The following is a 27026-nucleotide window of genomic DNA, read 5'->3' as shown; positions in this document are numbered from 1 at the left end:
TGGCCTTGGGGGGCGGGCTGGAGGGAGTCAATGGGGGGCGGGGGAAGGGTGGCATATGTAATACTTTCAACAATAAAGAATCACTTAAAAGTCATCTTTATTGATATTGTTGTGGAAATACCACGGCAAAATGTATTTACCCCCAGTCCATCTGGGGAGGCTTTTCTGGAGACTCCAACAGCTAGGCGAGGGGGCATAGGACGCTGTGGGCTCCCCAAGGAACCCGGTAGCACCCAAGAAAAGGATTGAAATGACTTAAGTCGCTCATTACCCATGCTGGGCGAGAGAGAAGATGGGTTTCTGGAATTTATTTTGTTTTGCGGGAGGGTTGCCAGCCCTAGCCAGAGAAGAGCCACCCTGAAGGGGTGGGGTGGGGGGGGGGGGGAAGGGTGGTGGTCACTGTTAGAGGAGGATGTTCCGAACCTACATCCCTCTAGAGCAGTGGTTCTCAACCTTCCTAATGCCGCGACCCTTTAATACAGTTCCTCATGCTGTGGTGACCCCCAACCATAAAATTATTTTCGTTGCTACTTCATAACTGTAATTTTGCTACTGTTATGAATCATAATGTAAATATCTGATATGCAGGATGTATTTTCGTTGTTACAAATTGAACATAAAACATAGTGATTAATCACAGAAACAATATGTAATTATATGTATTTTCCGATGGTGTTAGGCGACCTCTGTGAAATGGTCATTCGACCCCCAAAGGGATTGCGACCCACAGGTTGAGAACCGCTGCTCTAGAGTCTACATCAGGGAGCTGGCGCCCTAGACCTTGGTCTCTCCGAGCGTATGCCGGTGCACAGACTAATGCCAGGTGGGACCCGGCTGGTAGGGTGCCCAGGCCAGCGCCTCTTGCAGGATTTGTCTTTTCCTTTGATGAACCTTAAACCCATCACCTGAACAACATCTACACTCCTGATTCTCTCACCTCTCCAGTCAAGGGCACAGTCAGGCGTGTTAGCAAAGTCAATCCCACTGGCAGTTGATCAGCGGAGAACTCTTGTGACTGGAAATGCCATCTTTGGGCAGTTCTATGACTTATCTTTCTCTAGATTCCAGTTCGGATACTCCTCCCAATCAGAGGCGAAATATCCACGCGGGAGAAAGTGACTTGTTCATCCCCCCAGCCTCCCTTGCCCCAAAGTTGTCTCCTGAAAGGTCGAGTCGGTCTGGGTTTGTGATTAAAGTCACTCGCAGATAATCATCAGGAAATGTAGAGAGGGTCCACTCTTCACCCCCTGGTTTTATCCTCAGCTTTCATCGCAATCCTGTCATCCAGTTGCTTTTTACGTTGCTTTGTCTTTCAGAGGTTAAAACAATGGACACTTTATTTTTTTACAAATCGTTATTTTGTTAATTTGATAGTTTAACCTAATGTATACTTTAAAATGTTTTTTAATATAACTTCAAAAATATTTACAATCACCTCTGAGAATGCACAGGAATTAATTTCTGGTCTTCCTGTAAACATTGTTAGAATATTTATTGTCTCTCTAATTTTGGGATGTTCCTAGAGAGCCCATATCTTTCAAAAAACATAAATACAAGTTTTAATGTTAAAGCAAATCCATTACTCATGTACTTATTTTCTAAATGGATTCTGGTATCCATATAAATGTCATAGAGTCTCCGCCGTATTCCATTTACAGAATTCCATTTACAGAATTAGAATACACATATTCCAACTCCCCTAAAAATGTGTCTGGGTAAAATATGTTAGTAAAACGAATCAAAGTGATGATATAAGAAAATGAAAATAAACAAGTCGATGTGTTCTCTATTTTATTATCTTTCATTTCTCCTGAAAGACTGAATGCATTAACAACCATATGGCTTGGAAAGGCGTATTTTTCCTGAAAAGTCTGAAGATAATGGATTATGAAGTTTTAAAGTCTAATATTAACAATTTTATTATGTTATATTGTTATTATATTACTATATTGTTTTATTTCCTAAAGTAAAATATATTTAAACTGTATTTTGATTATTGTTTATTCTTCTTCAATTCTTTCCTGCAGTTAGTGTTTGCCCTGATTCAGAACACTTTATTTTCAAAGCTGGCTCTTCCTTAATTACTATTTTGATATTTTAAAAGCCCATTAATTCAAAAGCAAGGAAGAAGGCTTTGAATTTGCTAGGTTGAGATTAAAATTGATAAATTAACGTAAGTATATTTACATCATCTTTCTCCGGAAAGGGATATAATGAGCTTTGAAATAAGTATCATTTCAAATGAACTGGAGGTGGGAGGCACAGTCCTGGGCTGACAGCTGAGATTCCGGTTATAGGATGTTTTGCTTGGATATAAACAAATACCTTCCGTAAATGTCATAACACGAAATACCCTTAACATCTAGTTATAATTCAAGTTGATTTACATCTAAAGAATGTTTGGAATTGAGGGGTCTTTTTTTTTTTTTTTTTAAGAAAACACCAGTCCAATTTATTTTTGCCACCGTGTTCACATACCAGGCCACCTACTGGCCTAAACCTGGCCATTAGTACACATACTTGTCCGGCTAAAGGAAGTCGGCAGAAAATAAACTGGATGAAAATATTTGCTTGCTTTTTTGGTTTTGTTTTATTTTGACTGAATACACCGAGGTATTTTTTTTTAAATAACGCTTTTTTGTGATATGAGAAATATACTCAAATTTGGTTCCTATGGTGAAAGTTCAGCCTTAATTCATATCAATATTAATGGACCCCAAACAGCTGAAAAGCTGTTAAAAATGGAGAGGAAACTGCTCGCTGAGGCAAAGGGGCACCTATCAGTGTAGAATTTTGCAAATATAGAATGTTTAAATGACGTTGTTCACATTCTTTGAGTAATCACTTAAAGCGTGTGTGCGCGCGCGCGTGCGCCCAGGTGGCCTGGCCAGGATTGCTAGTTCCTTGCAAGCGTCCCTCACATCTCTAACACTGGATTCCAGTGCGCTTCAGGGGCGGGTTCAGCAATTAGCCTTCCTGGCCAAGACTGGAATCCAAGAGCCGTGGTCTATCCGGGCTCTCCCGGCAGCATCCCAGCGCGCGGGTCTCAGGAGGCAGAATCGCGTGAACTTGAGCGCGGCGTGGGCCGGGAGCCTCGGGATGCAGGCGGTGAGTGACACCGGGGAACCCCGGCGCCTTTTAGCCCCGGCCTCCTCCCCGCGGTTCAAGAGGGGCGCCAGGGCGCGCGGTCCGCCCGCCTCCGGGCGCAGAGCCTCGCGTGCACGCCCATTCACTGGCTCCGGACACCGAGCCCCAGCCGCCGCGGGAGGAGCCCTTCGGGGAACCTTTGAGCGCTTCCACCGCTTTAGATCTGCGTGGAGTTTATTGGCAGCTTGCAGTGCGAAAAGAAACCCCTGGTCCTTTGCTAATAGAGCGCTGCGGGGAGGGGGGGGGGGGGGCGGGGGGAGAAAGTGGATAATCAATGCTTGGAAGGCAAGATGTTTCTTTTCAAGTTGCTTCGGCTGTTTGCCTAGAGCCCGTTCCCCACCTTGCTGCGTACGCAGCGCAGTGATGTTAACCCAGCGGCCCGGGAGTGTGGTTCCGAGCGCTGGGACTTCAGCCAGCCCCGGGGAAGTGATAATCCCGAAAACGCAACCCGGGTGGGGTGTGGATTGGCACTACCAGAGCCAATACTTTTCAGCATTTACTGAACGGAATGCACGGCTGGTGAGAAAAAAAAGTTTAGGTTTGGTTTTTTAAATTCTCCCTGTTTTTCATATTTATAAATGATGACAACATTGTAAAATATACTGACGTTTAAGGATATGGGCAAGTGCATAGGGAAGTAGGGTTGTCCGCCCAAGCTAGATTTTTAAAAAGCTTTAGAAGAAGAGATTTTTAAAAATTTCTTTTTGTGTTATACTTTTACATTGAATTAATTTAATTAGGAAGAAGTGAGCAGATGAGATGCGATGCTGTTACTTATCATAGTACAGTGTGCTGTTAAAACCATGAGGGCAGACCCAGGGACCACTTTTTGAAGAAAATGTGTAACAATGTGCTGCTGTTTTGTAAATTCCTGCTGTAGTAGTTGTTGAAATGCATCTTTTAAAACCTTATTTTACAAATTCTTGACAGCCTTTCTTTTATTTTATAGTTCTCACTATAGAGTTTAAATTTACCTATCTTGTGTGTGGTTATTACAATGATGTTTGCTTTGCTTCTTGTGATAGCTGAATTTCTCATAGATAGTGATAAAGAGGTTGGCTAGTTGTTCCTAGAGAGCCCATATCTTATAAGCAGTATCTTACTTAGACTTAAAATCAGGGGCATGAGCAAACAAAAATTTTTTGTTCAATAAAATAATATGAACCTTTATTTCTTTTGTTTTATTTTTAAAACTTGAACTGAATTTTTAAAAATAAAAATAAAAATTTTTTTTTTATTGTTCACAGGAAAAGGAAAGCCCTTTGCAGTCTATTAAGGAAGATGATGGGAGTGGAATGGCCCAGGATGCTTTCTATGTAAAGATTAAGTTAATTTTGTGTGAGTGTGTGTGGGGGGCGCGCGGGGGGAGGTGTGGTGTGTGTGTGTGTGTGGGGGGGTGGTGGTGGTGTGGTGTGTGTTTTTTGTATGTGTATGTATGTGTGTGTGGTCTTCCTAGTTCTCTGTTCCCTGGGCTTTCAGCACAACTGTTCCTCCAGTTGCTCACACCAAAGACAGACAAATCACCTTTTGCTGCTTCTCCTTCCCTAATCTCTGACAACCAGTTATCATGGGGTCTTGTGATAAGTCTAAGGTAGTCAAGCCATCTTGTGCGAGGCACTATTCTAGATGTAGGTAGGCAGTGCAGAACAAAGCAAACATAGTGTGTCCTCATGGAGCTTACAGCCTTGCAGAGAGCCAAAGAAACAGATTACCAAAGGAAGGTAGTAGGGGGAAAAGGAACAGGGTATGTGATGGAGACTAAGGGTGGAGGGAGGTACTTGGCTTATTTTAGATAAGGTTCTGGAAGACAGACCTGAAAATGGGATACTGAAGCTGAGGTTTGAGGGATGACAAGGAGCCAGGAGGGTGGAAAGTTGTGGGGAGAAGAGTTCCAGGCCCCCAGTAGCCAGTGCAGAGGCCCTGAGGCAAGGAAGAGTTTGACTCATTTGAGATTCAACGCCTGGGAGGGCAAGCAGAGGAAGCTGATAGAGAACGAACCAGGCGGAGCCCTGCAGAGCAAGGCAAAGGGTTTGGGTTACTTCCGACGCAGAGAAGCCAGGCAGAGTGTTAAGCAGGTGGAAGGCTGAGGTTCTGAGTCAAAGAGCCTGAGTGTGAATCTCAGCTGGGTGATCTTGTGCAAGTTCTTAACCTTCCCCAGCCTTGCTATTATTATCCCCAGAAAAAGAATCGAACCTCTCAGAGTGGTGGAGAGGATTAAATGAGAACATCTGCAGAACACTTAACTCACTTGGCACAAAAAGGTTCACTATGTGGTAACTTAATAAAGAAAATAATGTTTAAATATTTAATTTCAAATGAGAAATCTATACTGAGGATAAGTGGAATTTTGGTCAGTATATGGTAAAATATCTCCTTATTAAAATAACCTTACATGTTATAATTTAGTCTGAAGGATTGGATTGGATTTTTATAAATAAAAAATCATATATCTGTCGCACAGATAATTAAGGAATTGTATTATTCAAGTGTATACTTAGAAGTATGTCTTGGCAAATGTTCAGAAAAAATCAGTTTTATCCTGGCAATTTACATATTTATCAGCTTTTATTATCTGTCATTATTAGTGGAGTAATTTTCTTCCTTTTATGATCATTCATGTTTCTTGGGTGATATTAGGCTTGAATTTTTTAGTGTTTTAGAATTTCTGACATTAGTGATAATTAACATTCTTCACCCTCAGATATCTGTAACTCAAGTGCAATTTCTCTTAAGTCAGTGGTTCTCAAACTTTAGCATGATGATAACCACCTGAACACCACCCTCAATGTTTCTGATTCCTAATGAGTCTCAGGTGATGCCCATGCTACTGGTGGTCCAGGAACCACATTTGGAAACTGCAGGCATACCTCATTTTATTGTGCTTTGCTTTATTGCACTTCACAGGTGTTGCTTTTTTTTTTTTTTTTTTTTTTTTTACAAACTGAAGGGAAAACCTTCTACCAGGAGAAAGGTTACGACTGGCTTTGTTGTGATACTTGCTTCATTGGGGTGGTCTGGAACTGAGCCTGCAATATCTCCGAGATGGGCCTGTACTATCTTAAGCCAATGAACTTGCTCACTGGCTACATGACTATTTACTGCTCAAGATATAACTCTGTTTTATAGTTACCTTTTATTATTTCCACATTGAATTATTGTTGAGAATAGTAGTTACAAATGTTACTACAAAATTAATGTTTTTGGGAAAAAAGTAATTTGCAAACTATCAACTTTCCAGCTTCAGTCACTTATTATTGATGCATTCCATGGTAAAGGATTTCAGAAAATAAAAGAATATTTTCAACAGAGAGGGAGCCACATTCCTCAAAAATATAATCATCTTGAATTATACCATCTTGACAAATCTATAAATAAGGCAAGTAAGTTGTTTTGTTTTGTTATCTGACCAGAATCCCAGTGTGTAATGATACTTTGTCAGGCTTTCCCTCCAGTTTTATTTAAATGTAATTAGCATGCAGCACTGTATAAGTTTAAGGGATATGGTATAGTGATTCGACTTACATACGGATGGGAAATGATTGCCACGGTACGTTTAGTTATCATCTGTCATCTCATATAATACAAAATAAAAGAAAATTAAAAAAATATATATTTTTCCTTGTGATGAGAACACTTCAAATCTACCCTCTTAACTTTCACTGTAAGACTTCTAACTTAGTGTGGTCTCATACCTAGGAACTGGATAAAAATGAATTTCAGTATGTTTCACTGTTGCTGAAATGCATTCAGCGGTTCTTCATTGATGGCCTCAAAGAAGATGAGCCTTTGCTAATTCAGCAGGGACTGATCCCAAAGATAAGTGTCCTGTTTTAATTTTGTATGGCTTTGGGTAACTTAAAGAACTAGAGTGGATTCAGTTATCTCATGAAGTTTGGTATTTTCTGTTCCTTTAAAATCAAATATGAAAACAAATTGGCAACAAAGTTTATTGCCCACTAGAGGCCCGATGCACGAAATTCATACAAGAGTAGGCCTTCCTTCCCCCAGCTGCCGGCACCGGCTTCCCTCTAGCACCCAGGACCTGGGCTTCACTCGCAGCCCCGGCTTCATCCAGAAGGTTGTCCGGAAGGACATCTGGTCTAATTAGCATATTATGCTTTTATTATTATAGATATCCAATTAAAACTTGAGGTCAACATATGTTTCCTGATGGAGGTGCTGGACAGGGCACTTTGGGAGCCTACAGCAAGGAGTCAGACACCACCTCCTTCTCCCCTTGACAAACCAATGCAGTGATCACATGTTTTAATTATTTTAGTGAATTTGACTCAGAAATATAGGATGAGAGGAGTAGACTATTCCACACTTCTTCCCCATCAAAGGCTCTAAAAGTATTTTAATAGATGTTAGTAACAAGATTGGACCTAGATAAGTTATCAAATACTTCCCCTTGCCATAGTCCACTTTTCCAACTTTCTAAAAATCCCAGTTAAAGCAGAAAAAAAAATGGCAAAAACATTTTATGTTTATTTTAGGTCATCCCAATTATGAAATTCTATTCTGCTTTTTTTTTTTTTTAAATATATTTTATTGATTTTTTACAGAGAGGTAGGGAGAGAGATAGAGAGTCAGAAACATCGATGAGAGAGAAACATCGACCAGCCGCCTCCTGCACATCCCCCACTGGGGATGTGCCCGAAACCCAGGTACATGCCCTTGACCGGAATCGAACCCGGGACCCCTCAGTCCGCAGGCCGATGCTCTATCCACTGAGCCAAACCGGTTTCGGCTATTCTGCTTTTTAATTAACTAGAAGGTAACATTGTGGGTGCCTTATAATGGCATCTGGAAGCAAAGCAGAGTTCCCTTTTCATGATGAGATTCAGGTTTACTGGATCTGTGATGGGTCCCAGGCCTTCGGTGTTTCAGAGCTCCCAGGGTTCCCCGAATGTGCAGCCAACGGTGAGAGCTGATTGATTTGTTCATGGTCTTCAGCGGGTGTGCCTTGTGTTCTTGGCTCCAAATTGGACAGCTTCCAAGCCCCACTCCGATAAGAATTGTTCATCATGAGCTCATGTCACCGACTTTGTGTTCAACTGATAGCTTCTAACTATGCGCGCGGGGTTTTCCCTTTTTCTTTTTTTTCCGTAAGAGTGAAAATGGCCTTTGCTTAATTGAATCAATATGTGGTAGGAGGGTTTATAGAAGTGTATTTTAAATCATCCCAATCTTAGCAATGTAATATGAATTTAGATATATATGCCTGTAGAAAAGAAAAATCTCCAAGTAGCTGGAAAAGAAAGGCAAAAGAAATGTAGCCAGATGTAGGCATATGTACTGTACTATGTGTACTTCTGGAGCACGTTCCAAATTCTGCATCTCTTTGGATAGCTTGTCTTCTACAGCTTCCCAGAGGACAGGAACTCCTCCTGTGCTGGGAGCTCATTTACCTCTTCACCCTTCCTCACTAGTCCCTTCATGTGCCTCTCTGGCATTGCTACTGGCCAAGTCTAACCATTTCTTGCTGGTATCTGAAAACTTACTGCAACTCGGTAGCAGTATGATACCATCCTGGAGTGTTCTAAATGGAGGCCTCAGAGCCAGGCCCAGTGGAACTGATGGAACGGGAAAAGGTCTTTAAAATTATTTGCTCTAGTGAAAGAATTATCTTACAAAATTTTATTGAATAGGGAGTAGTTATGCAGTCATGGGAATTCCATCTGTGTTTCTTCTTCTCATGCACATGGCTACCTGGTTTGAAAGAACAGTAGAATTTCTGACCATGGAAGATCTTGCTTCAGACACATCCCTGACTAATGTCACGGAAGACTTCTTTGACACAGTGCTGGTAAGGAAAGGGGTGGATGCTTTGCTGAATAGATAACATTGGTAATTTGCAGGAATCTTTGAGTTATTTCTAAAACTTACATTTTTCTAAGATGTGGGTTTTACTAAAAATGTTACTATTAGAATATATGTCAAATACAAGCAAGCATTAATATAATCAATGTTATAAAAAGATGAGGTGTTTTATTTTCGTACATACTAGTATATTATTCACCTGATTAACAGTGATATGCTGTTTTTAATAAAGTGAAGATCAAATAGGATTTCTCTAAATTTTTTTTCTACTGTATTTAAAGTCAATTCTGCCTGTTAGAGAAATGTCAGCATTAATGTATAAACATTATAGTTTATAATTTTTTTTTAAGTACAAGCTTTACTTTTTCTCGTTTTATTAGATTATTTCCAGGAGGAGTAGTAAAGGTAAGGGAATTATTTACCACTAATTGCCTGTTTACTTTTTATTAATAGAATATTCTGTTACAGGGAGAATATTTATCTAAATGATATATAAAAGTAAAGTGGGTTTAACTGTTATATTTGCATTTATTGACCATCATATGTGATGTTGAAGTGAGCTTTGTTGTAAAGTTTGCCTCAGCCTGAGGACTACCTTAATTTAGCTGCTCCTATCCCATTGGCTACCTGCTCTATTCAGACTGGAGAGCCACTTTTGTCACGAGGAACCAGCAAAGTTTAGCTCTTACTGATTTGACTTGGAGCTGATTCAGATACCTTCTGTCTTTCAAGAGTGTAAAAGGCAAATTTTTAGAATATTTGGAAGTTATACTGATAATTCTGTTCCATTTACTCAAAGGTAATTGGATATCTTGAATTATGATACTATGGATTCAAACACACTGAAAATATTTGAATATTTCAGAAATTGAGGCCATCTTAAAATGGATATGTTCTCTTCCTATTGTCTAACTTCTTATTTTTCTTTTGAGAAGCTGTTATTAAATTGATATTATATTCTACAATGGATGGTATCTCATAAGAGAAGAAATTCAGTGCTAGAAGATTAGTTATATGGTGTTTACTTGATTAAAACAATAAAAAGGTCCCCCTATCCTAGTCAGTGGATCCAAATAGTTTCAAGCCAACTTTTTATGAACTTCATAAGTGATAGTTACTGTCTCTAAAATTGATTAATGAAATACACAACAGTAAAACTACTTTGAATTTTGTAACATTTAAAAATAAATTTGTCTTTTATTACAGCAGTGGATATCATTGCATATTTGGGGAAAAATACATATTAGAGAGATCTAGTTAGTACCCTGCTCTAGATGTACTAACTGTTTTAATAATCCCCAGCTGCCATCACAAAATACCATAGGCTTATTGGCTTACCCAACAGAAATTTATTTTCTCACAGTTCTGGAAGCTGGAAGTTTGAGATCAGGATGCCAGGATGTTGGGTTCTGGTGAGAACTCTATTCCTGGCGTGCAGGTGGCCACCTTCTTGCTGTGTCCTCACATGGCAGAGAGCAAGTCAACTCTCTGGTGTCTTGTCTTATAAAGGCCCTACTTTCATCATGAGGACCTCACCCTCATGACCTCATCTAGTTCTAATTTCCTTTCTAAGGAGCCCATTTCAAATGCCATCACATTCAGGTTAGAGCTTCAACCTGTTAATTTTGGGGGAAAACACGTAAACCCATAGCAATGACAGTTTGTGCTTGGAGCCCATTCTGGCCACATGTGAAAATCTGCAAGTGTCAGATTTTCACATGTGAACTCTGACAGTCATTTTGCCGGGGGAATTGTTATGTCCAGGCTCTACAAAATTGGGAACTAATCTCTTTCTTTGAAGTACAAAGATGTTTTCACTGACATTCCCATATCCTCCTGCCATTGATAGAATTATTCTTTCCATTTTGTTCCAAGACTTATGTCATCTTACTGGATTGTTCCATTTTATAATTCCTTTGTTTTGTGCTTTGCTATATGGGTTATATTTTCTTTCACAATTTGCTTCTCTCTAGTGGCTTGAATAGCTTATGTTCGAGTTTTATTATACTCTTAATCTAATTACTCAATCTAATTATCAGCATCAAAATTATAGCACCATATTTTTTCTTTCTACTATATAGTAAGGAATTCAATTTTTATTCCTCCTCCATCTTTCATCTGGACTTATTTAGATTAATCTTGGTTGTAGGCTTGGATAATGGATATATCTTTGTAAACAGTATTTACTCTTTGCCTTGTGCTGCAGTTCTATTTACAGTAATTACTTAAGGTCACTACCAACCTGTTTATACTGTGATGTCCTCATTGTTCTGTGTTGTCTCCATCTGCTATAAAATATTTGGAAGAGTGTTATTGGGGTGTGTGGCTTGGATATAGTCAGAGCTTCTTTATTTTTTTTTAAAAAATATATTTTATTGATATTTTACAGAGAGGAAGAGGGAGAGATAGAGAGTTAGAAGCATCGATGAGAAACATCGATCAGCTGTTTCCTGCAGACCTCCTACTGGGGATGTAGGTACATGCCCTTGACTGGAATCGAACCCGGGACCCTTCAGTTCGCAGGCTGACACTCTATCCATAGGAGCCAAACCGGTTAGGGCTAGTCAGAATTTCTTATTGTTTAAGAATGCCTTTGTGGCTTTTATACACTCTTGCTTTGCAGATTCTCATTGACTTCTAATATTAAATGTTGAGAGCATTGCACACGCAACAAGTTTGTTTTAGCTGGTTCTTGAGTTATGTTGAATCAAATCTTACTTGTTCCTTTTGGGACATTTTATTCTTTGATAACTTTATCAGTTAGAGCAGCGTTTCTCAACTCTGACAGTATTGCCATTTGGGGCCAGATAATTCTTTGTTTTGGGGTGATTGCTGTCCTGTACATCTAGCATGTTTGGCAGCTTCCATAGCCTTTATCCACTAGATGCCAATAGCAGCCCCTCCCACTTCCCCAGTTGTAACAAGCTAAAAAAAATCTCCAAAAATTGCTAAGTGCCTCCCTGGGTGAAGGTGGGGGTAAAAATCATCTCTAGTTGAAAACCACAGAGTTAAAGCGTTTTTTGGTATATGTCACAATATCTAGTTCAAGTAGGCTTGACTGATCAAGATAAATTACAGGCACAGGAGCTAAAAAGTCCAGAGACAGGAGTTTCAGGAGAAGTTTGGTTGTGGCTATGCGCCATTCACTGCAGTTCTTTCAATTCTGCCTTCCTCAGAGTCTCGAGTCTGCTTTCAAGTTGGTCTCCCTTGATGGTTATTAGATGGTGGCCAGTAACCAGCACTTTGTGCTTCTATGTTCATGTCCAGGGAAAGAAACGTTCTCTTTCTTCAACCATCAAAAGGAAGCCCTAGCTTTGCTCTAACGGGATGCCCTTTTAATGAACCAATCACTATGAAAAGGTGAATGGGATGTCCCAGCATAGCTTAAGCCAATCAGGATCCACCCCTGAAGCAAGTCTGCCCATCCCATAGAAAGACTGCTGCATAACAGAGGAAGGGGAAAGGATGATGGGAAGGCACCAAAAAGTCCATTACAGTGACTCCTTCCATTCTAGTCTCTTTGTAAGATTATGTGTTATTCATCCTTTACATCTTTTTTGTCTTCATATGCATCATTTTTTGTCATTTCCCCCTGTGTATTTTGAAAGCAGTTCTTAAGTTTTTCTTGGAAACCATCGCTTTAACTAATTCTGCTCATTGCTTCCAGTGCAGACTTGAATTCTGCTATCACATCTTTCTTCCTGTGGTGGGTGTGATCTGCCTCTACTTTTATACCCATCTCTCTCTCTCTCTCTCTCTCTCTCTCTCTAGGTTTTCTTATCCACTGGCTGCCTGCTAGGTTTAGCCAAAGGAAAGAAATTAGCAGCAGGAAGGAGCAGAGAAGGCATTTCTCCCCTCCCTTCTGCAGTGCCACCTCCAGGAGTGTCTGCATAGTCTCTGTGGCTCTGGCCCTCTCATGTTACTAGAGCTTTTGCTAGGTGACCTTGATTCTTGGGATCTGGTAATACCTCCCACTTCCTCCAGGTGACTTTGGGGGAGGGTTCAGCTGGGAAGGGGCTAATAATTATGTTAATGATGTTAATTTCTGGGCCACCTCACTGTTTCCAATTTGACTTCTTAGCTTCTTTCATTGTTTTTGTAATTAATTTCCTGTATTAAGTTCCCTCAGATTGAAATATCTAGAATAACTTCAATTTTCATATTGCATGTTTCTTTCTCATTTACTTCTGTGTTCTCTATGTTCATTTTAGACTGTTGCCTTTTCTTGCAGATCTAATTTTTTATTTCATAGAATTCTGTGTTCATTTGAGATGATAACTCAGATGCTTCAAAAAAAAAATTTGTTTCCTGAAGTAAGCATATTTTCAAAAGTCACTTTTCTGCTACCTTTTGACTTGCCATGCTCCTCTCTCCTTTTTCAGTGGGCAGTATATTAGGTCTGATCAAATAATTGAATCAACATCCACTCCCCTGGGAACTGACCTTTAGACCCCTTCACAACTGACATTCCCTTTTGCTTAGACCGCATTTCAGTTGCTAAGACCACATTCCACTTGCTAAGACCATTATCTTTCCCTCAGAACCCGCCCAGACAATTCTCCTCCCAGAAAAAGCCCGCCTAGAGTCCTTTAAAACCTCTGACTCCCGGTCCCTGGGTGCTGGCGCCATTTTGGGGCTCAGCCCATCTGGTATCCAGATGACCTAATAAATTCAAAATTCTTTACCCCTTTTGGCCTCATGCGTTCCTCCTTGGCAACCCTAACATTATGTTTGTTAGCTTTTCTTTATTACCCTTTAAATGAAAAGATCTAATGACAGCTGATATTTGCTAATAGGGTGCATTAATATCTTTAAGGTCCCCTGCTGTCCACCTGGGCTCTGTTAGAATCTTCGTCTCAAGTTATAAGCTGACAGGCAAGTTGTTGCCGCAGTCCCTAGCCATATGTCTGGTTTCCAGAGATTATCTAGCAGTGTTAATCTGGCTCTTTCGGGACTGGAGAGGGATCTTTAAAAAACACACAAACATTTCTATTGATTTTTAGAGAGAGAGGAAGGGAGAGGGGGAGAGAGAGAAAATTGATGTGAGAGCAAAACTGCAATTACCTATAACTGGGAATTGAACCAGCAGCCTTTCGGTGCATGGGACAGTGTCCAAACAACTGAGCCACACTAGCCAGAGCTGAAGAGGGACCTTTTAAAGTACTGCTTTCTGGTTTGGTTCCTACAATTTCGTAAGTTACATAGGAGTTTAATAGTATATGATATGTGATGAATAATTCGTATATCAAAATTGCACATCTGAACCTATCAAAATAATACTGTGATCTTACTATACATTTTTGCAATGTACACTACTGCTGTCATTTCGTATCTTATCAGAATGTGCTTAAATAAAATAAAAAATAATCTCTCTATATAAAAGCCTAAGCGACTGTTTGACTGTTCAACTGGTAGCTATTACGTGCACTGACCACCAGGGGGCAGATGCTCATTGCACAGGCATGGAAACATGGAACAGACTGATGAATTTCTCGGAGGGAAGGGGGGAGGGTGACAAAAGGTTAACTAAAGATCTCATATGCATACTAGGGGTCCCTCGGCCTGGCCTGCACCCTCTTGCAATCCGGGACCCCTTGGGGGATGTTGGAGAGCCGGTTTAGGCCTGATCCCCGCAGGCCAGGCTGAGGGACCTCACTGGCGCATGAATCTGTGCACCGGGCCTCTAGTTGTTTAATAAACATCGAGTATTACCATATACCATTTATAAGCTATGTACCGACATCTAAATAGTTGTTGACGTTTCTGTGATTATGCTACTTAATAAAGGTCAACACTTTACTTAAAAAGAATTCCTGCTTCTGTTAACATAAGACCTTTAAAATTTTTAATTTTTAGCCCAGGTGGTGTGGCTTAGTGGTTGAGTGTTGACCTATGAACCAGGAGGTCATGGTTCTGGGTATATGCATGGGTTGCAGGCTCAGTCTCCAGTGTGGGGCGTACAGGAGGCAGCTGATCAATGATTTCTCTCATCATTAATGTTTCCATCTGTCCCCCTTACTTCTTCTCTGAAATCAATAAAAAATAAAATAAAAAATAAAATTTTAACTTTTATAAAATATGTAAATGTAAGAAACACATAGAAGCAGGAGGACACTGTGCAGGAGCTGCCCTTTGCACATGGCTCAGTCTGGACCAAAGTGGCTTTGTTTGAGCTGTGATATCACAACAGTCCCACTTTGCATGTGCTGCTCTTGTTTCCCTTGGTGGGTGTCTGCACAGTGGAAGCGTATTGTGGCCTGGTGGTTTCTAGACCTCAAAGCAGGTGTCTTGCGCAGACTATGTAATTTCCAGGCTTTGCCTCTTCCTGCAGTGTAGGAGGCATTTCCTTATTCTTTCCGGCATCCATTTGATTGTTTTAAAATTATATTTTCAGGGAAAATTCAGATGTTGTATTCCTTCATGTTTACCTTAGGATTTCTGGTGACAGAAAAGACAGTCAATCATTTGATTCAACAAGAGGTAAGTTGCAAATAACAAAGCAGATAACAAAGTAGAAACCTGGGAGAAGGTTGTGCACTGGTCCCTGTTTTGTTTCTTCCCTATGGATGCTTTTCTCCAACTCTGAACAGGCTTTGATGACTTTGAACAGCATTTTGCATGCTGTACCTTGGGAAGAGAGAAAACTCCCCTCATCAGAAGACCGGTGTCATCTCATGTAAGTGACCTTGTACTCAACTCTGTGATGATGTCAGGCAAAATCTCTCTTTGTTCTCCTCAGGCCTGATCGCTTCATTCCTTCCTTCAGCAAATGCTTTGCACTTATAATGAGTCTGGCACTACGCTAAGCAGTGAAGAAGGACTGAGGGGAAAAAACTAGCCTTTTTTAAGCTTTTCTTTTTTAGTAGTATGGGGTGTATGTGTGTTGTTTTTTATTTTTAAAACCTCAGGTTTTTAAAAAATATATTTTTATTGATTTCAGAGAAGAAGGGAGAGGGAGAGAGAGATAGAAACATTAATAGTAAGAGAGAACCATTGATCAGCTGCCTTCTGCACACCTCCCACTAGGGACCATCAAGCCCACAACCTGGGCATGTACCCTTGACAGGAATCAAACCTGGTACCCTCAGTCCCCAGGCTGACGCTCTATTCACTGAGCCAAGCCAGCTAGGGCTGTTTTGTTTTCATTTGTTTGTTTTTTGAAGTATGGATTTTTTTGTTTGTTTTTTGTAGTATTTTTTGTTTTTGTGTTTGTTTTTTAGTAGTATGGGTTTATAATTTTTTCCCCATCAAGTTTGTGAGGTAAAATGCTTTCTCGGACTATAGATAATTTTTTCACTGTCACTGTGAACTAAATTGCTAGTTACTCATGGGACACTGTTGAGTATAGATCCTGCTGGTGAACTGCTTGGCCTCAGATCCTGATTTTGCCATTTATGCTCATTGCATTATCTAGAGCACAGTCTTAACCTCACTGTACCTCGGTTTGCTTGCCAATAAAATGGAGCTAACATTAATACCTGATTGCTAGTTATGTACTGGTTGAATCAGGCAATCCATTGAAAGTGATGAGCACATTACCTAGTAGAGAGCAAATATCCAAAGGTTACCAACTATTAACATACCAGTAGGGCATGGAATTTATATTTGCATTTTGGTGCCTCACTCACAATTATGAGTTTGGGGACGTTGAAATTTGGAGTGAAGGTTGTAATGTGTGACCATGGAAAGAGCAAAACCTGCCCCCGTTTTGAAGTTGAACTTAGTCCTGTGACTGTGAGCTAACCACTCACTAGCATAGGTGGCGTCAGAGTGGCACGCAGTCCTTCATGGGAGAAGCACCCATGCCTGCGTGAGGAGGGTGACCAGGTGTACCATAGGGTAGGCCTGGAAGAGGCGGCTGGTCAGCACGAGCTCGTGGCTATAATGTTTGTCCATTTAGCTAGTCTGTGCAGGATGCAGTTTTTCCACTAAGGTTTTCCTAAACAATATTTATTGAATATATTAGGGCAGCGGTTCTCAACCTGTGGGTCGCGACCCCTTTGGGGGTTGAACGACCCTTTCACAGGGGTCGCCTAAGACCATCAGAAAACACATATATAATTACATATTGTTTTTGTGATTAATCACTATGCTTTCATTATGTTCAATTTGTAATAATGAAAGTGGGGGTCACCACAACATGAGGAACTGTATTAAAGGGTCACGGCATTAGGAAGGTTGAGAACCACTTTATTAGGGAAATCATTCTTTTTTAAAAATCCTCACCCAAGGATACATTCTAATTGATTTTTTAGAGAGAACCCTCGCCAGTTTGGCTCTGTGGATAGAGTGTCAGCCTGCAGACTGAAGGGTCCCAAGTTTGATTCCGGCCAAGGGCACATGCCGAGGTTGTGGGCTCGATCCCCAGTAGGGGGCGTGCAGGAGGCAGCCGATCAATGATTCTCTCTCATCATTGATGTTTCTCTCTCTCTCTCCCTTTCTGAAATAAATAAAAAATATATTTAGAGAGAGAGGAAGGGGGAGAAAGAGAGGGAGGGAAACTTCGATGCAAGAGAGAAACATTGATGGTTGCCTCCCTTAAGCATGCTGATTGAGGATGGACCCCGAAACCTTCAGGTGCAGGGAGCAGTGCTCCAACCAACTGAGCCACCCGGCTAGGACACAATCATTATTCTTAGTGGTGTATTTAGACTTTGATAATCACCAAGTTATATATGAAAGTCTGGTTACTCCAACCTTTTTTCAAGTGTATTAAAAAAATAAGTAAATAAAACCATCTGTCAGACCCCTGAGTGTAATTCGAAAGAAGACAACGATGCTTTTAGCTCTGTTCTGAATAGAGTTAAATGCACAAATTACCAACATTATCTTAAAACAAACAAATAAAAAATGTAAGCATCTACAAAGTTTAAGGTAAAAGCAGTTTTGTAAACAATAACTGCAAATGATGATGTTATTGTAAAATCACAGTTTATTAATATACATCAAACTGATCAGGAGGTTCTGGATTCGGAGCTGACTGAATTTTTCTCCTAAGCTTTCAGTCTAATCCTATGGTCCTTCCTACCTTATTGTTTGTGTGTTCCAGAAAGTTTGGAGTATTCTAGGTTACAAGTAAAATATGCAAGTATAAAATTATGCAGAACTCTCAGTGGTGCTGTTTTAAGGCTTCTATTTAATAGTAACAAATCAATCATTTATTATGAGAAACCAAAGTACTCCAAGATTTCTTAACAAATCTGTTCTTTAAAACGAGAGTTATTTCAAACATTAAAAAAGTCTTCATCACACTTATTAGCATTTAATTAAAATTGTTAAATACAGATGCTCTTCTACTTGCAATGGGGTTATGTCCCAGTAAGCACATCATAAATTGGAAATATTATTAGTTGAAAATGAATGGACTATACCTAACCTACTATCATCATAGCTGAGCCTAACCGACCTTAGGTGTGCTTAGAACACTTATGTAGTCTAAAGTTGGGAACAGTCATCTAACACAAAGCCTATTTTATAATAAAATGTTGACTATATCATGTTACTTATTATGCATATGGTTTTTGCACCATTGTGGGTCGAAAATATATAAGTCAAACCATTATAAGTTGGGGGCACTCTGTGTATAATATGGGAGTCTGTGTTAGTTACAGTAATGTAATAACTTAATCCCACTATACCTGTAATATAATCAGTTTTAAAAATAAGTTCAAAAACTCACTGGAAAGACTCACAGCACCTGTTGTTAATATTTCTTCCAGATGTTAAACTATGTTTAAAAAAAAGGGTACACATCCTCACAAGGTTGGTGAGATGATTATAAAATTCCAGAATCTTAACATTTGATGAATCCTCAGAGATCAGAAGGAGAACTAGAACTACAGCGGTGTGTGTGTGTATGTCTTAAAAAATGTACATTTAAGTTATTAATATACAAACTTGAGAAAGATTGCCATAAAAATCTATTTTTGACATTGAGAAAATGCTGATGCTAAATTGAAATAAATAATTTCAAAAACATAAATCTTGGTTTTAAATTCTAATGTCAATAGAGTGAAGTTTTGCCTACTTAGGATCATATCTGTAAAATGCAGTTTATCTAAATGTTTTTCAGGAAAGATTTTGCAAGAACAATCTTGACTGTGGGTGGTAAGAAATGTTTAGAATTTTAAATATAAGAATATTAAATATTGGACATTAGATTGTTTGTTTTTAAGCATCTTGAATCTATGGGGAATAAATTATGGCCAAATTGAAAATAAGAATTAGGATTTTGTTTTTCATTTACTATGAGAAACTTCAGCATGCTAAAAACCATAAAGAATAATTAAAGAATGCTCATTTACTCACCAACCAGCTTTATCAAATATTATCATTTTGCCACATTCGTTTCAAATATTTTTAAAACTAAATTTGGGTCCATGTCACTGTTCCCAATCCCCTCTTTATTGGTGGAGGTAATCCTTGACTTGGATTTGTTTTTCATTCTTAAGTATATTGTTTTACTTTTTCATTATGTATTCAAAAGCAACATACATTATTGTTTTGCGATTTTAAAAGCATTTTCTAAATCTCATCCTGAGGTACATATACAGCTGCAACTTTCTTTTTATCCTTAGAATTATTTGAGATTTAAACATGCTGATATATGTAGTTTTTATTAATCTTCTGTGAAATTCCACAATCAGTCTTGAAATTTAATCTTTGTAGTAGAATTATTATTATTATTAATTTTACATATATTTTATTGGTTTTTTACAGAGAGGAAGGAAGAGGGATAGAGAGTTAGAAACATCAATGAGAGAGAAACATCGATCAGCTGCCTCCTTCACACCCCCCACTGGGGATGTGCCTGCAACCAAGGTACATGCCCTTGACCGGAATCGAACCTGGGACCCTTCAGTCCGCAGGCCGACGCTCTATCCACTGAGCCAAACCGGTTTCGGCAGTAGAATTATTTTTTAAAGGCTATTTGATGAGCTGTTTTTGATGAATGTTTAATATATGTAATATAAAATGCAAAGATATTTATTTAAAATTGTTATATGCTGACCTACTGTTTAGATTTTTTCCTATTTCTTAAATATTGAATTTAAATTATTGTAATTACTCCTGGATACATCTTGCTGCTTATAAGACGATGCTAGGCTTCTAAGATGGAATTTCTTAGAGCAAGTGCTAATCTTTGGAACTCATTTCTTCTTTTGCTTTGAGTCTAGAATTACCCATGTCTGCCATGTTTTTAATCTCTAGATTATGGCCAGCAGGTTGCTCTTTCTGAAGCATTGTGTAGACTGACAACTAAACAATCAAGGGATGACCTTGTCCATCAGTGGTTTGAGGATGACGTCATTGCTGAAGCTTTCAAAAAAATTAAGGATCACGAATTTGAAACGGTGCGATTCCTGGTCCTCAAAATTCTGTTTAATCTATATTTATTTTTGTTGTTGTTAATTCTCACCTGAAGATACGTTATCCATTGATTTTTAGAGAGAGTGGAAGGGAGGGGGGGAGATAGAGAGAAAGAAAGAAAGAAAGAAATGTAGAAAGACAAATTGATTAGTTGCCTCCCTCCCTCATGTGCCCTGACCAGGGGTCGGGATGCGGGAAGCTAATGACAACCCAGGTACGTATCCTTGACCTGGGATTGAAACCGAGACCTTTCAGTTCTTGGGCTGGCATTCTAACCACTGACCACACCAGCCAGGGCAGAAAAGGTAAAATTCTTTATAGCTGTATTCATGTTGAACAAAAGCTTTTTGGTAAATGGCTATGCAATTAGGATTCTGTTAAATCTAAACCTTTAAATATATAATTAAATATATTATATTTGACTTTGAGCCTATGGCCAGATCTGCAATAGTCAGGATTTAGTTTGATCTGTATAGAAACACCATGAGCCCCTGGAGTCCCACCTTCCTGATTTATATGTATTTTGATGCTTGCATTTTGGCAAGTTGATTTAGGAGAAACCTGAGTGTCTTCATCTGTAAAATGAAAATGAAACTGATCTCAATATTTAGAGGATTAAATGAGAGAAAATGAAAGTGCTAGGACACTCAGATGTTAGTTTCTTTTCTCCTCTGTGTCATGCCCTCATCTGCATGGAAATTAGATGAAAATAAGACAAAAGTAATTATCCTGGTTTTCAAGTTATACCCCCCACTCCAGAGCCATCAACTTCTTAATTGAACTGTTTTTATATGAAGGTTTAGATTACCGTTGTCTATTTTGTGCTGAATATAGACAGAGGGTAAGGACTGAAGACAACAGCCAGTCTTCACTTTGACAAAAGGGACAAAATGCCTGGATCAGAGTCTCTTTGGCTTTTGAATTTTGGAGGCAACACATTTACCTTCCTAATAGCTGTTGGATAGGAGAACTCTAAAAAATATTCTTTATTCTTAGAACATATACTGGGAGAGAAAACTCAGAAGTAGCAGGAAAGAGTATTCTGGATAAGGAAAATTGGCAGGTGATAATATAACCAGGTAAACCCAAAGTCAGTAAGTTTTATGGGTTTGTGGTTGGCTTGTGCTGGGCAGATGTTAGGGAAATGGATGCCCAGTGGGTTAATCACATATTGTAATACAGCTCATCAGTAAGATGTATTTCTATTGCTACTCTTCTAACCAGGAGAAATGTAATTGCGCATATAACTTTCGGAGACCTACACATTCCTCAGCTGAAAATCTCCTGGCTGGGGGACTCCTTCTAGAACATATGCCTGGAGCTTCCTCTTTGTGACACAAAGTATTATTTTAGTTAGCACATAATAATGAATCCTTGTGAAGCCTTGTGATATTACTATATCCTGGAAATTTAGAGGCACACACTGGCCCTTACGTGCTGGTGAGAGTAGTACTATTTAACTAAGACATCTTGGTGTTCTGTTAAAAAACTTGCATTATTTACTTTGAAGGACAGTAGGCTGTTTCTCAATTACCTAAACAACAGACTTGGTGACCAAAGAAGGTAAGATGTTTCTCTGAGCATTATTTTATTGGCTAGATGTATTTGAAAATGTCTAATGTAAAAAAATCTAGGATTTATTTTATTTTATTTTAGGACAGAATATAGGATACATAATTTATTGAGTACTACAGAGTTATTGAGTGGAAACCTCAGAAGATTAGACACATTCTCCCTATTGATTCATTTGTGTTTTGAAAAATAATCTCTATCAGTCTTTTAGCATATTTATGATTTGGAGTATTTTTAACATTATGTTCTCTGGGAAGATTTTATGAAGAGTGATCCCCTACAGACTTGAGGCCACGAGGGAGAGGTGTATTATGGACAGTAAAGTACGTGATGAAAAGATATTTGCTAAATTCACTCCTTTCATTGGGGATTTTGCCAAGTGACTGAGCAGAGATATAGTATTGGTAAACCTGGCTTGTAGGCTAACAGATGGAGACTTGAAATCCAGCCACAATGGATCTCCACTTGGAGGTTTAAGGTCCTCTTCCATACTTTGTACCAAGAGACTTGATGGCATCCCCTAGTTATAAATGCTTGTTTGCAGAACATCTGTAGGTGGTACATGGGTTGCATCCATATTATTACCTTTTTAATTGTGAAGTGTTTTACAGGGTCTATTCATTCCCATGTATTGCCGCTTTTGCTGATTGGCATGAGGTATGTATGTTTGTATTTCTTGGGGGCTGTGAGGGTGGTGTGGAATGAAACCCATGATTTGGTTTACTTAGTCACGCTGCTCTTCCTACTCAGGAGGGCTCTTTAAAAAGGAAGCTCACTTCTTGTAGCGAGGTCTCAACTCTGAAGCTTATTGCCCCTTTTCCCTGTCTTCTCTCATACTGTAACTGCGGTGCATTACCGGTAAGTTTAAGTGTCCTGCTGTTATTAGATCAAGACATTTTAGGGTGTATCTGTGTTCATGAGCTCCATTACATGAACCTAGCCTTATTTTACTCTGTTAGTAGTTAACATTATTCATGTCTGGATAAAAGAGAAAAGAGCAACTATTTTGCTTCTTCACACAGTTGATGCTTCTTACTCCATCTCCAGCAAATTGGGGACACTTTTCTTTTTTTCTAAATAATTTTATTTTGAACTTTACAGTCCAAAATTGAGTAGCCTCTTTTTACTCCTTCCTTTGATTTCCAAGGTCCTTCATAGTTAGGTGCCCACCCTGCAACATCTCAATTTTGGCATAAAATCTTTAAAGGTATCTGACCCTTGACTCTATCGGGGGTTTCTTGGACCATGTCTTCAGAATGTCCTAATTAACCATTTCTTTGTTTTGGGTTCAGAACCCCTTTCTTGGCCTCTGTGAACTGCATCTGTAACTCATGACTACACTACAAATTTCTCTCTGGAACTGGTTTTGGTAGCCTGACTTCTGTATCTAAATTCTATTTTTCCTTTTAATTGTCTGGGGAATCTAATCTCTGTTTGGTTCTTCTTTCTTGGACTTTAGAATTTCCATCAACTATAATCAGGGCTCTTACACTGGCTTCTAGTAATATACATTGTGGGTTAAAACCTTTATTTTAACTCTATAGCTATCAGAAAGTAGGTATATGTGATGAAAGGGTGTCCAAGAAATACTGTTTATTGGAAAACCAGGTGGTACAATGGTAAGTCTAATATGTGCTTCATTGTTGTGGAATAAAAATTATATTTCCTGATATTTGTCTACAATACGTCTGGGAGAAAACAAAGGCATTATTAATGGTGCCTAAGTGAAGGTACCTCTGGGAAGTTGGGGGTGGCAGAGAAGGAGATATTTGCTGTTTCTGTATAAACACCATACTGTTTGACTCTTTTTTTCCCGTTTGTGTTGTTTCCTTTTGGTCTTCATAGATTTTTATTTTTAATCTTTATTGTTGATATTATTACAGATGTCCATTTCCCCCCCACCCCCCATAGCTTTCCTCCACCTGGTTCCCACCCCGCACCAGGCTATTGCCACCCTATTGTCTATATCCATATGTAATGCTTACATGCTTATAAGATCTTTTTCTAATCTCTTCCCGCATCCCCCCCCCCACACACCCTCTCCCCTCTGAGTATCATCAGTCTGTTCCATTTCCATGCCCTTGATTCTATTCCATTCACCACTTTATTCTATTCATCAGATTTTTTATTCATTTGATTTTTAGATTCAGTTGTTGATAGATATGTATTTGTTATCACTTTGTTGTTCATATTTTTTATCTTTTTCTTCTTCTTCCTCTTTTTAAGGAATACCCTTCAGCATTTCATATAATACTGGTTTGGTGGTGATGATCTCCTTTAGCTTTTTCTTGTTTGTGAAGCTCTTTATCTGACCTTCAATTCTAAATGATAGCTTTGCTGGTTAGAGTAATCTTGGTTGTAGGTTCTTGCTATTCATCACTTTGAATGTTTCTTGCCATTCCCTTCTGGCTTGCATAGTTTCTGTTGAGAAATCAGCTGACAATCATATGGGCACTCCCTTCTAGGTAATTTGTAGAGTGCAGCTATAATAGGGTTAAGCCTCGGACTGACCTGTTGGCAAAGCCACAAACAAGTCCCAGCTTAGAGGGCACAGTCCTCTTAGCATAATTAGGCTTGACCTTATGATGCTCCCTAGATCCTTCGTAGGTAGCTAATGGGCTGTGGAAGGTGCAGCAAGTGCTGCCAAAACAAGTGAAACTCACAAGAATAGTGTAACTATGGTAGCCACTACCTTGTTTACCTCTGACTATAAAATAAAGGCTCAGCTTGCCTCTGGATCTCTCTCTGTGGCCTCAGCCAGGCACAGGAAGATCCACCTAGACCAGTGGTGGCGAACCTTTTGAGCTCAGTGTGTCAGCATTTTGAAAAACCCTAACTTAACTCTGGTGCCGTGTCACATATAGAATTTTTTTGATATTTGCAACCATAGTAAAACAAAGATTTATGTTTTTGATACTTATTTTATATATTTAAATGCCATTTAACAAAAATCAACCAAAAAAATGAGTTTGCGTGTCACCTCTGACATGCGTGTCATAGGTTCGCCATCACTGACCTAGACCCAGCTTATTCTCTCTGTCTGTCTTTTCTTCATCCATTCGCCGCCCTCACTCAGGCTTTTGAACCCTTGGCTGAGCTGGCTCGGCACAGTAACTAACTGTTTTTCTCTTGCTGCTTTTAAGAGTCTCTCTTTGTCTTTTGCCCTTGGCATTTTAATTATGATGTGTCTTGGTGTGGTCCTCTTTGGATTCCTCTTGTTTGGGATTCTCTACACTCCTGGACTTGTAACTCTATTTCTTTCACCAGGTAGGGGAAAGTTTTCTGTTATTATTTCTTCAAATAGGTTCTCAGTATCTTGCTCTCTGCCTTCTTCTGGCACCCCCATAATTCGGATATTGGTACGCTTGAAGTTGTCCCAGAGGCTGCTTACACTATCTTCATATTTTTGGATTCTTTTTTCCTTTTGCACTTCTGGTTGGGTGTTTTTTGCTCCCTCATATTTCAAATCATTGATTTGATTCTCGGGATCCTCTAATCTACTGTTGGATCTCTATATTATTATTTATTTCGGTCAGTGTATGCTTAATTTCTGACTGGTCCTTTTCCATTTTTTTGGCATTCTCATTAAGATCCTTGAAAGTCTCACTAAGTTCCTCTGAGGTTTCTAGAATATTCTTGAGTAACCATATAACTGTGGTTTTGAACTCTATATCCAGTGGTTTGCTTTCTTCCATTTCTTTCATTTGTGACATGTTTCTTTGTCTCCACATTTTGGCTGCTTCCCTGTGTTTGTTTCTATGTATTGGGTAGCTGCTAAGTCTCCTTGAGTTTATAGAGTGCCCTTGTGTGGTAGGTGTCCCATAGGGCCCAGTGGCTCAGCCTCCCCAATCACCTGACGTGGACACTCTTGGTGCACCCCTTTGTGGGCTGTGTGCACAGTTTTGTTGTAGTTGAGCCTTGATTGCTGTTGGTGTCACTGGGAGGAACTGACCTCCCGGCCAATTGGCTGTGGGGACCAGCTGCGACTACAGTGGGAGAGTTGCTGTGCAGGAGACACCCTTATGGAGCAGGACTTGCTTCAGTGGGGCTTTGTGCTCACTGAGTCTGCCCCTTCAGTGTGTCGCTTATGGATGTGAAGAGTTATAATCTGGTATGGTCTCACACTGACCACTAGTACACTGGCTCTTGGGTCTCCAGGGAGGTGCAAAGTCAGCCACTGCCTGGGGCCGTCCAGCAGGAGCTACAGAGAGATCTACAGATTCCTCCTCTTTGTATTAAGTTTGGAAGTTCCCAGACGAGGCCCAGCTGTGAAGCAAGGCAGGCTGGTGCTGGGTCTTGGACCTTTTATTGATAGCCTTGGAGCTCCCTGACCCAGCTGCAGCTTGTTTGACAGAGTTTTAGCCTCAGAAAGGACAGACCATTCATATGCAAAGACCGCTGTGCACAGCTTGGGTGGGGTTGTAAATTGGGTGGGGCGGGGTCTCAGGGAATCACCAGGTCAGAGTAAATAGAAATGGCTGCCAGTCAGCCCTGCACCAGGGAGGTCCCAGCACAGGAATAATGACCTCTGGGAGTACCTCCGTCTGGAAGAAAGCCTCCCCTGAGTTTCTGCAGACAGTCCAGTTTCTCCCCGTATGTGTTTGGGTCCCCCAGAGCCTCCCCCAGCACTGGAGCTCAGAGGGAGTGGGAGCTTGTAAATTCAGTTCATGGTGCTGGTCTTTTAAGAGGAGCAACTGGGTCTCTAGCAGCCTGTGTGTCACTCAGCCCCAATCCACACTGGTTTTTACAGTTCATAGTTCTTATTGCCCGTAGTGACTTATTTCCCCAGCTCTGAGACCCTGGCTGGGGGTCTGGTGTGGGGCTGGGACCCCTCGCTCCTCCGTGCAGCCTCTGCATAGGCAATCTCCCTCCGGATTATAAAAGTGGCACACCCAGGTGCCGGACCAGCCTGTTCTGGGCCTCCGCACCTCCCACCAGTCTCAGTGTGCTTTCTTCTTTACTTCTCTCATTGTAGTACTTCCACTCAGCCAGCTTTCCCATGGTTCTGGATGATAGTTGTAATTTTGTTCTGTATTTTAGTTGTAGTTTTGATGTGGTTGTGGGAGTCAGCAAGTACAGGCATTTACCTATGCTGCCATCTTGGTTCTCCTGTT

The 27026-nt window shown here is 39.9% G+C and overlaps 1 protein-coding gene across 1 annotated transcript in view; it reads left to right on the top strand.

Annotated features, from left to right (window-relative positions):
* Window positions 1-27026, top strand: part of SYCP2L (synaptonemal complex protein 2 like) — a 92058-nt gene that overhangs the window by 516 nt on the left and 64516 nt on the right. The window contains exons 2-13 of the mRNA XM_036348477.1: window positions 1062-1182; window positions 2943-3108; window positions 6386-6523; window positions 6844-6963; window positions 8852-8956; window positions 9351-9375; window positions 15365-15450; window positions 15561-15646; window positions 19043-19077; window positions 20182-20324; window positions 21851-21903; window positions 22524-22569. Coding sequence (XP_036204370.1) covers window positions 1062-1182; window positions 2943-3108; window positions 6386-6523; window positions 6844-6963; window positions 8852-8956; window positions 9351-9375; window positions 15365-15450; window positions 15561-15646; window positions 19043-19077; window positions 20182-20324; window positions 21851-21903; window positions 22524-22569 — 1124 coding nt within the window. The remainder of the gene's footprint in view (window positions 1-1061; window positions 1183-2942; window positions 3109-6385; window positions 6524-6843; window positions 6964-8851; window positions 8957-9350; window positions 9376-15364; window positions 15451-15560; window positions 15647-19042; window positions 19078-20181; window positions 20325-21850; window positions 21904-22523; window positions 22570-27026) is intronic.

This window comes from Myotis myotis, unplaced genomic scaffold (genome assembly GCF_014108235.1).
Source record: "Myotis myotis isolate mMyoMyo1 unplaced genomic scaffold, mMyoMyo1.p scaffold_m19_p_2, whole genome shotgun sequence".
NCBI classification, from domain to species: domain Eukaryota; kingdom Metazoa; phylum Chordata; class Mammalia; order Chiroptera; family Vespertilionidae; genus Myotis; species Myotis myotis.
The sequence above is the reverse complement of the archived record's forward strand: the minus strand, read 5'-3'. Positions and strand labels throughout refer to the sequence as shown.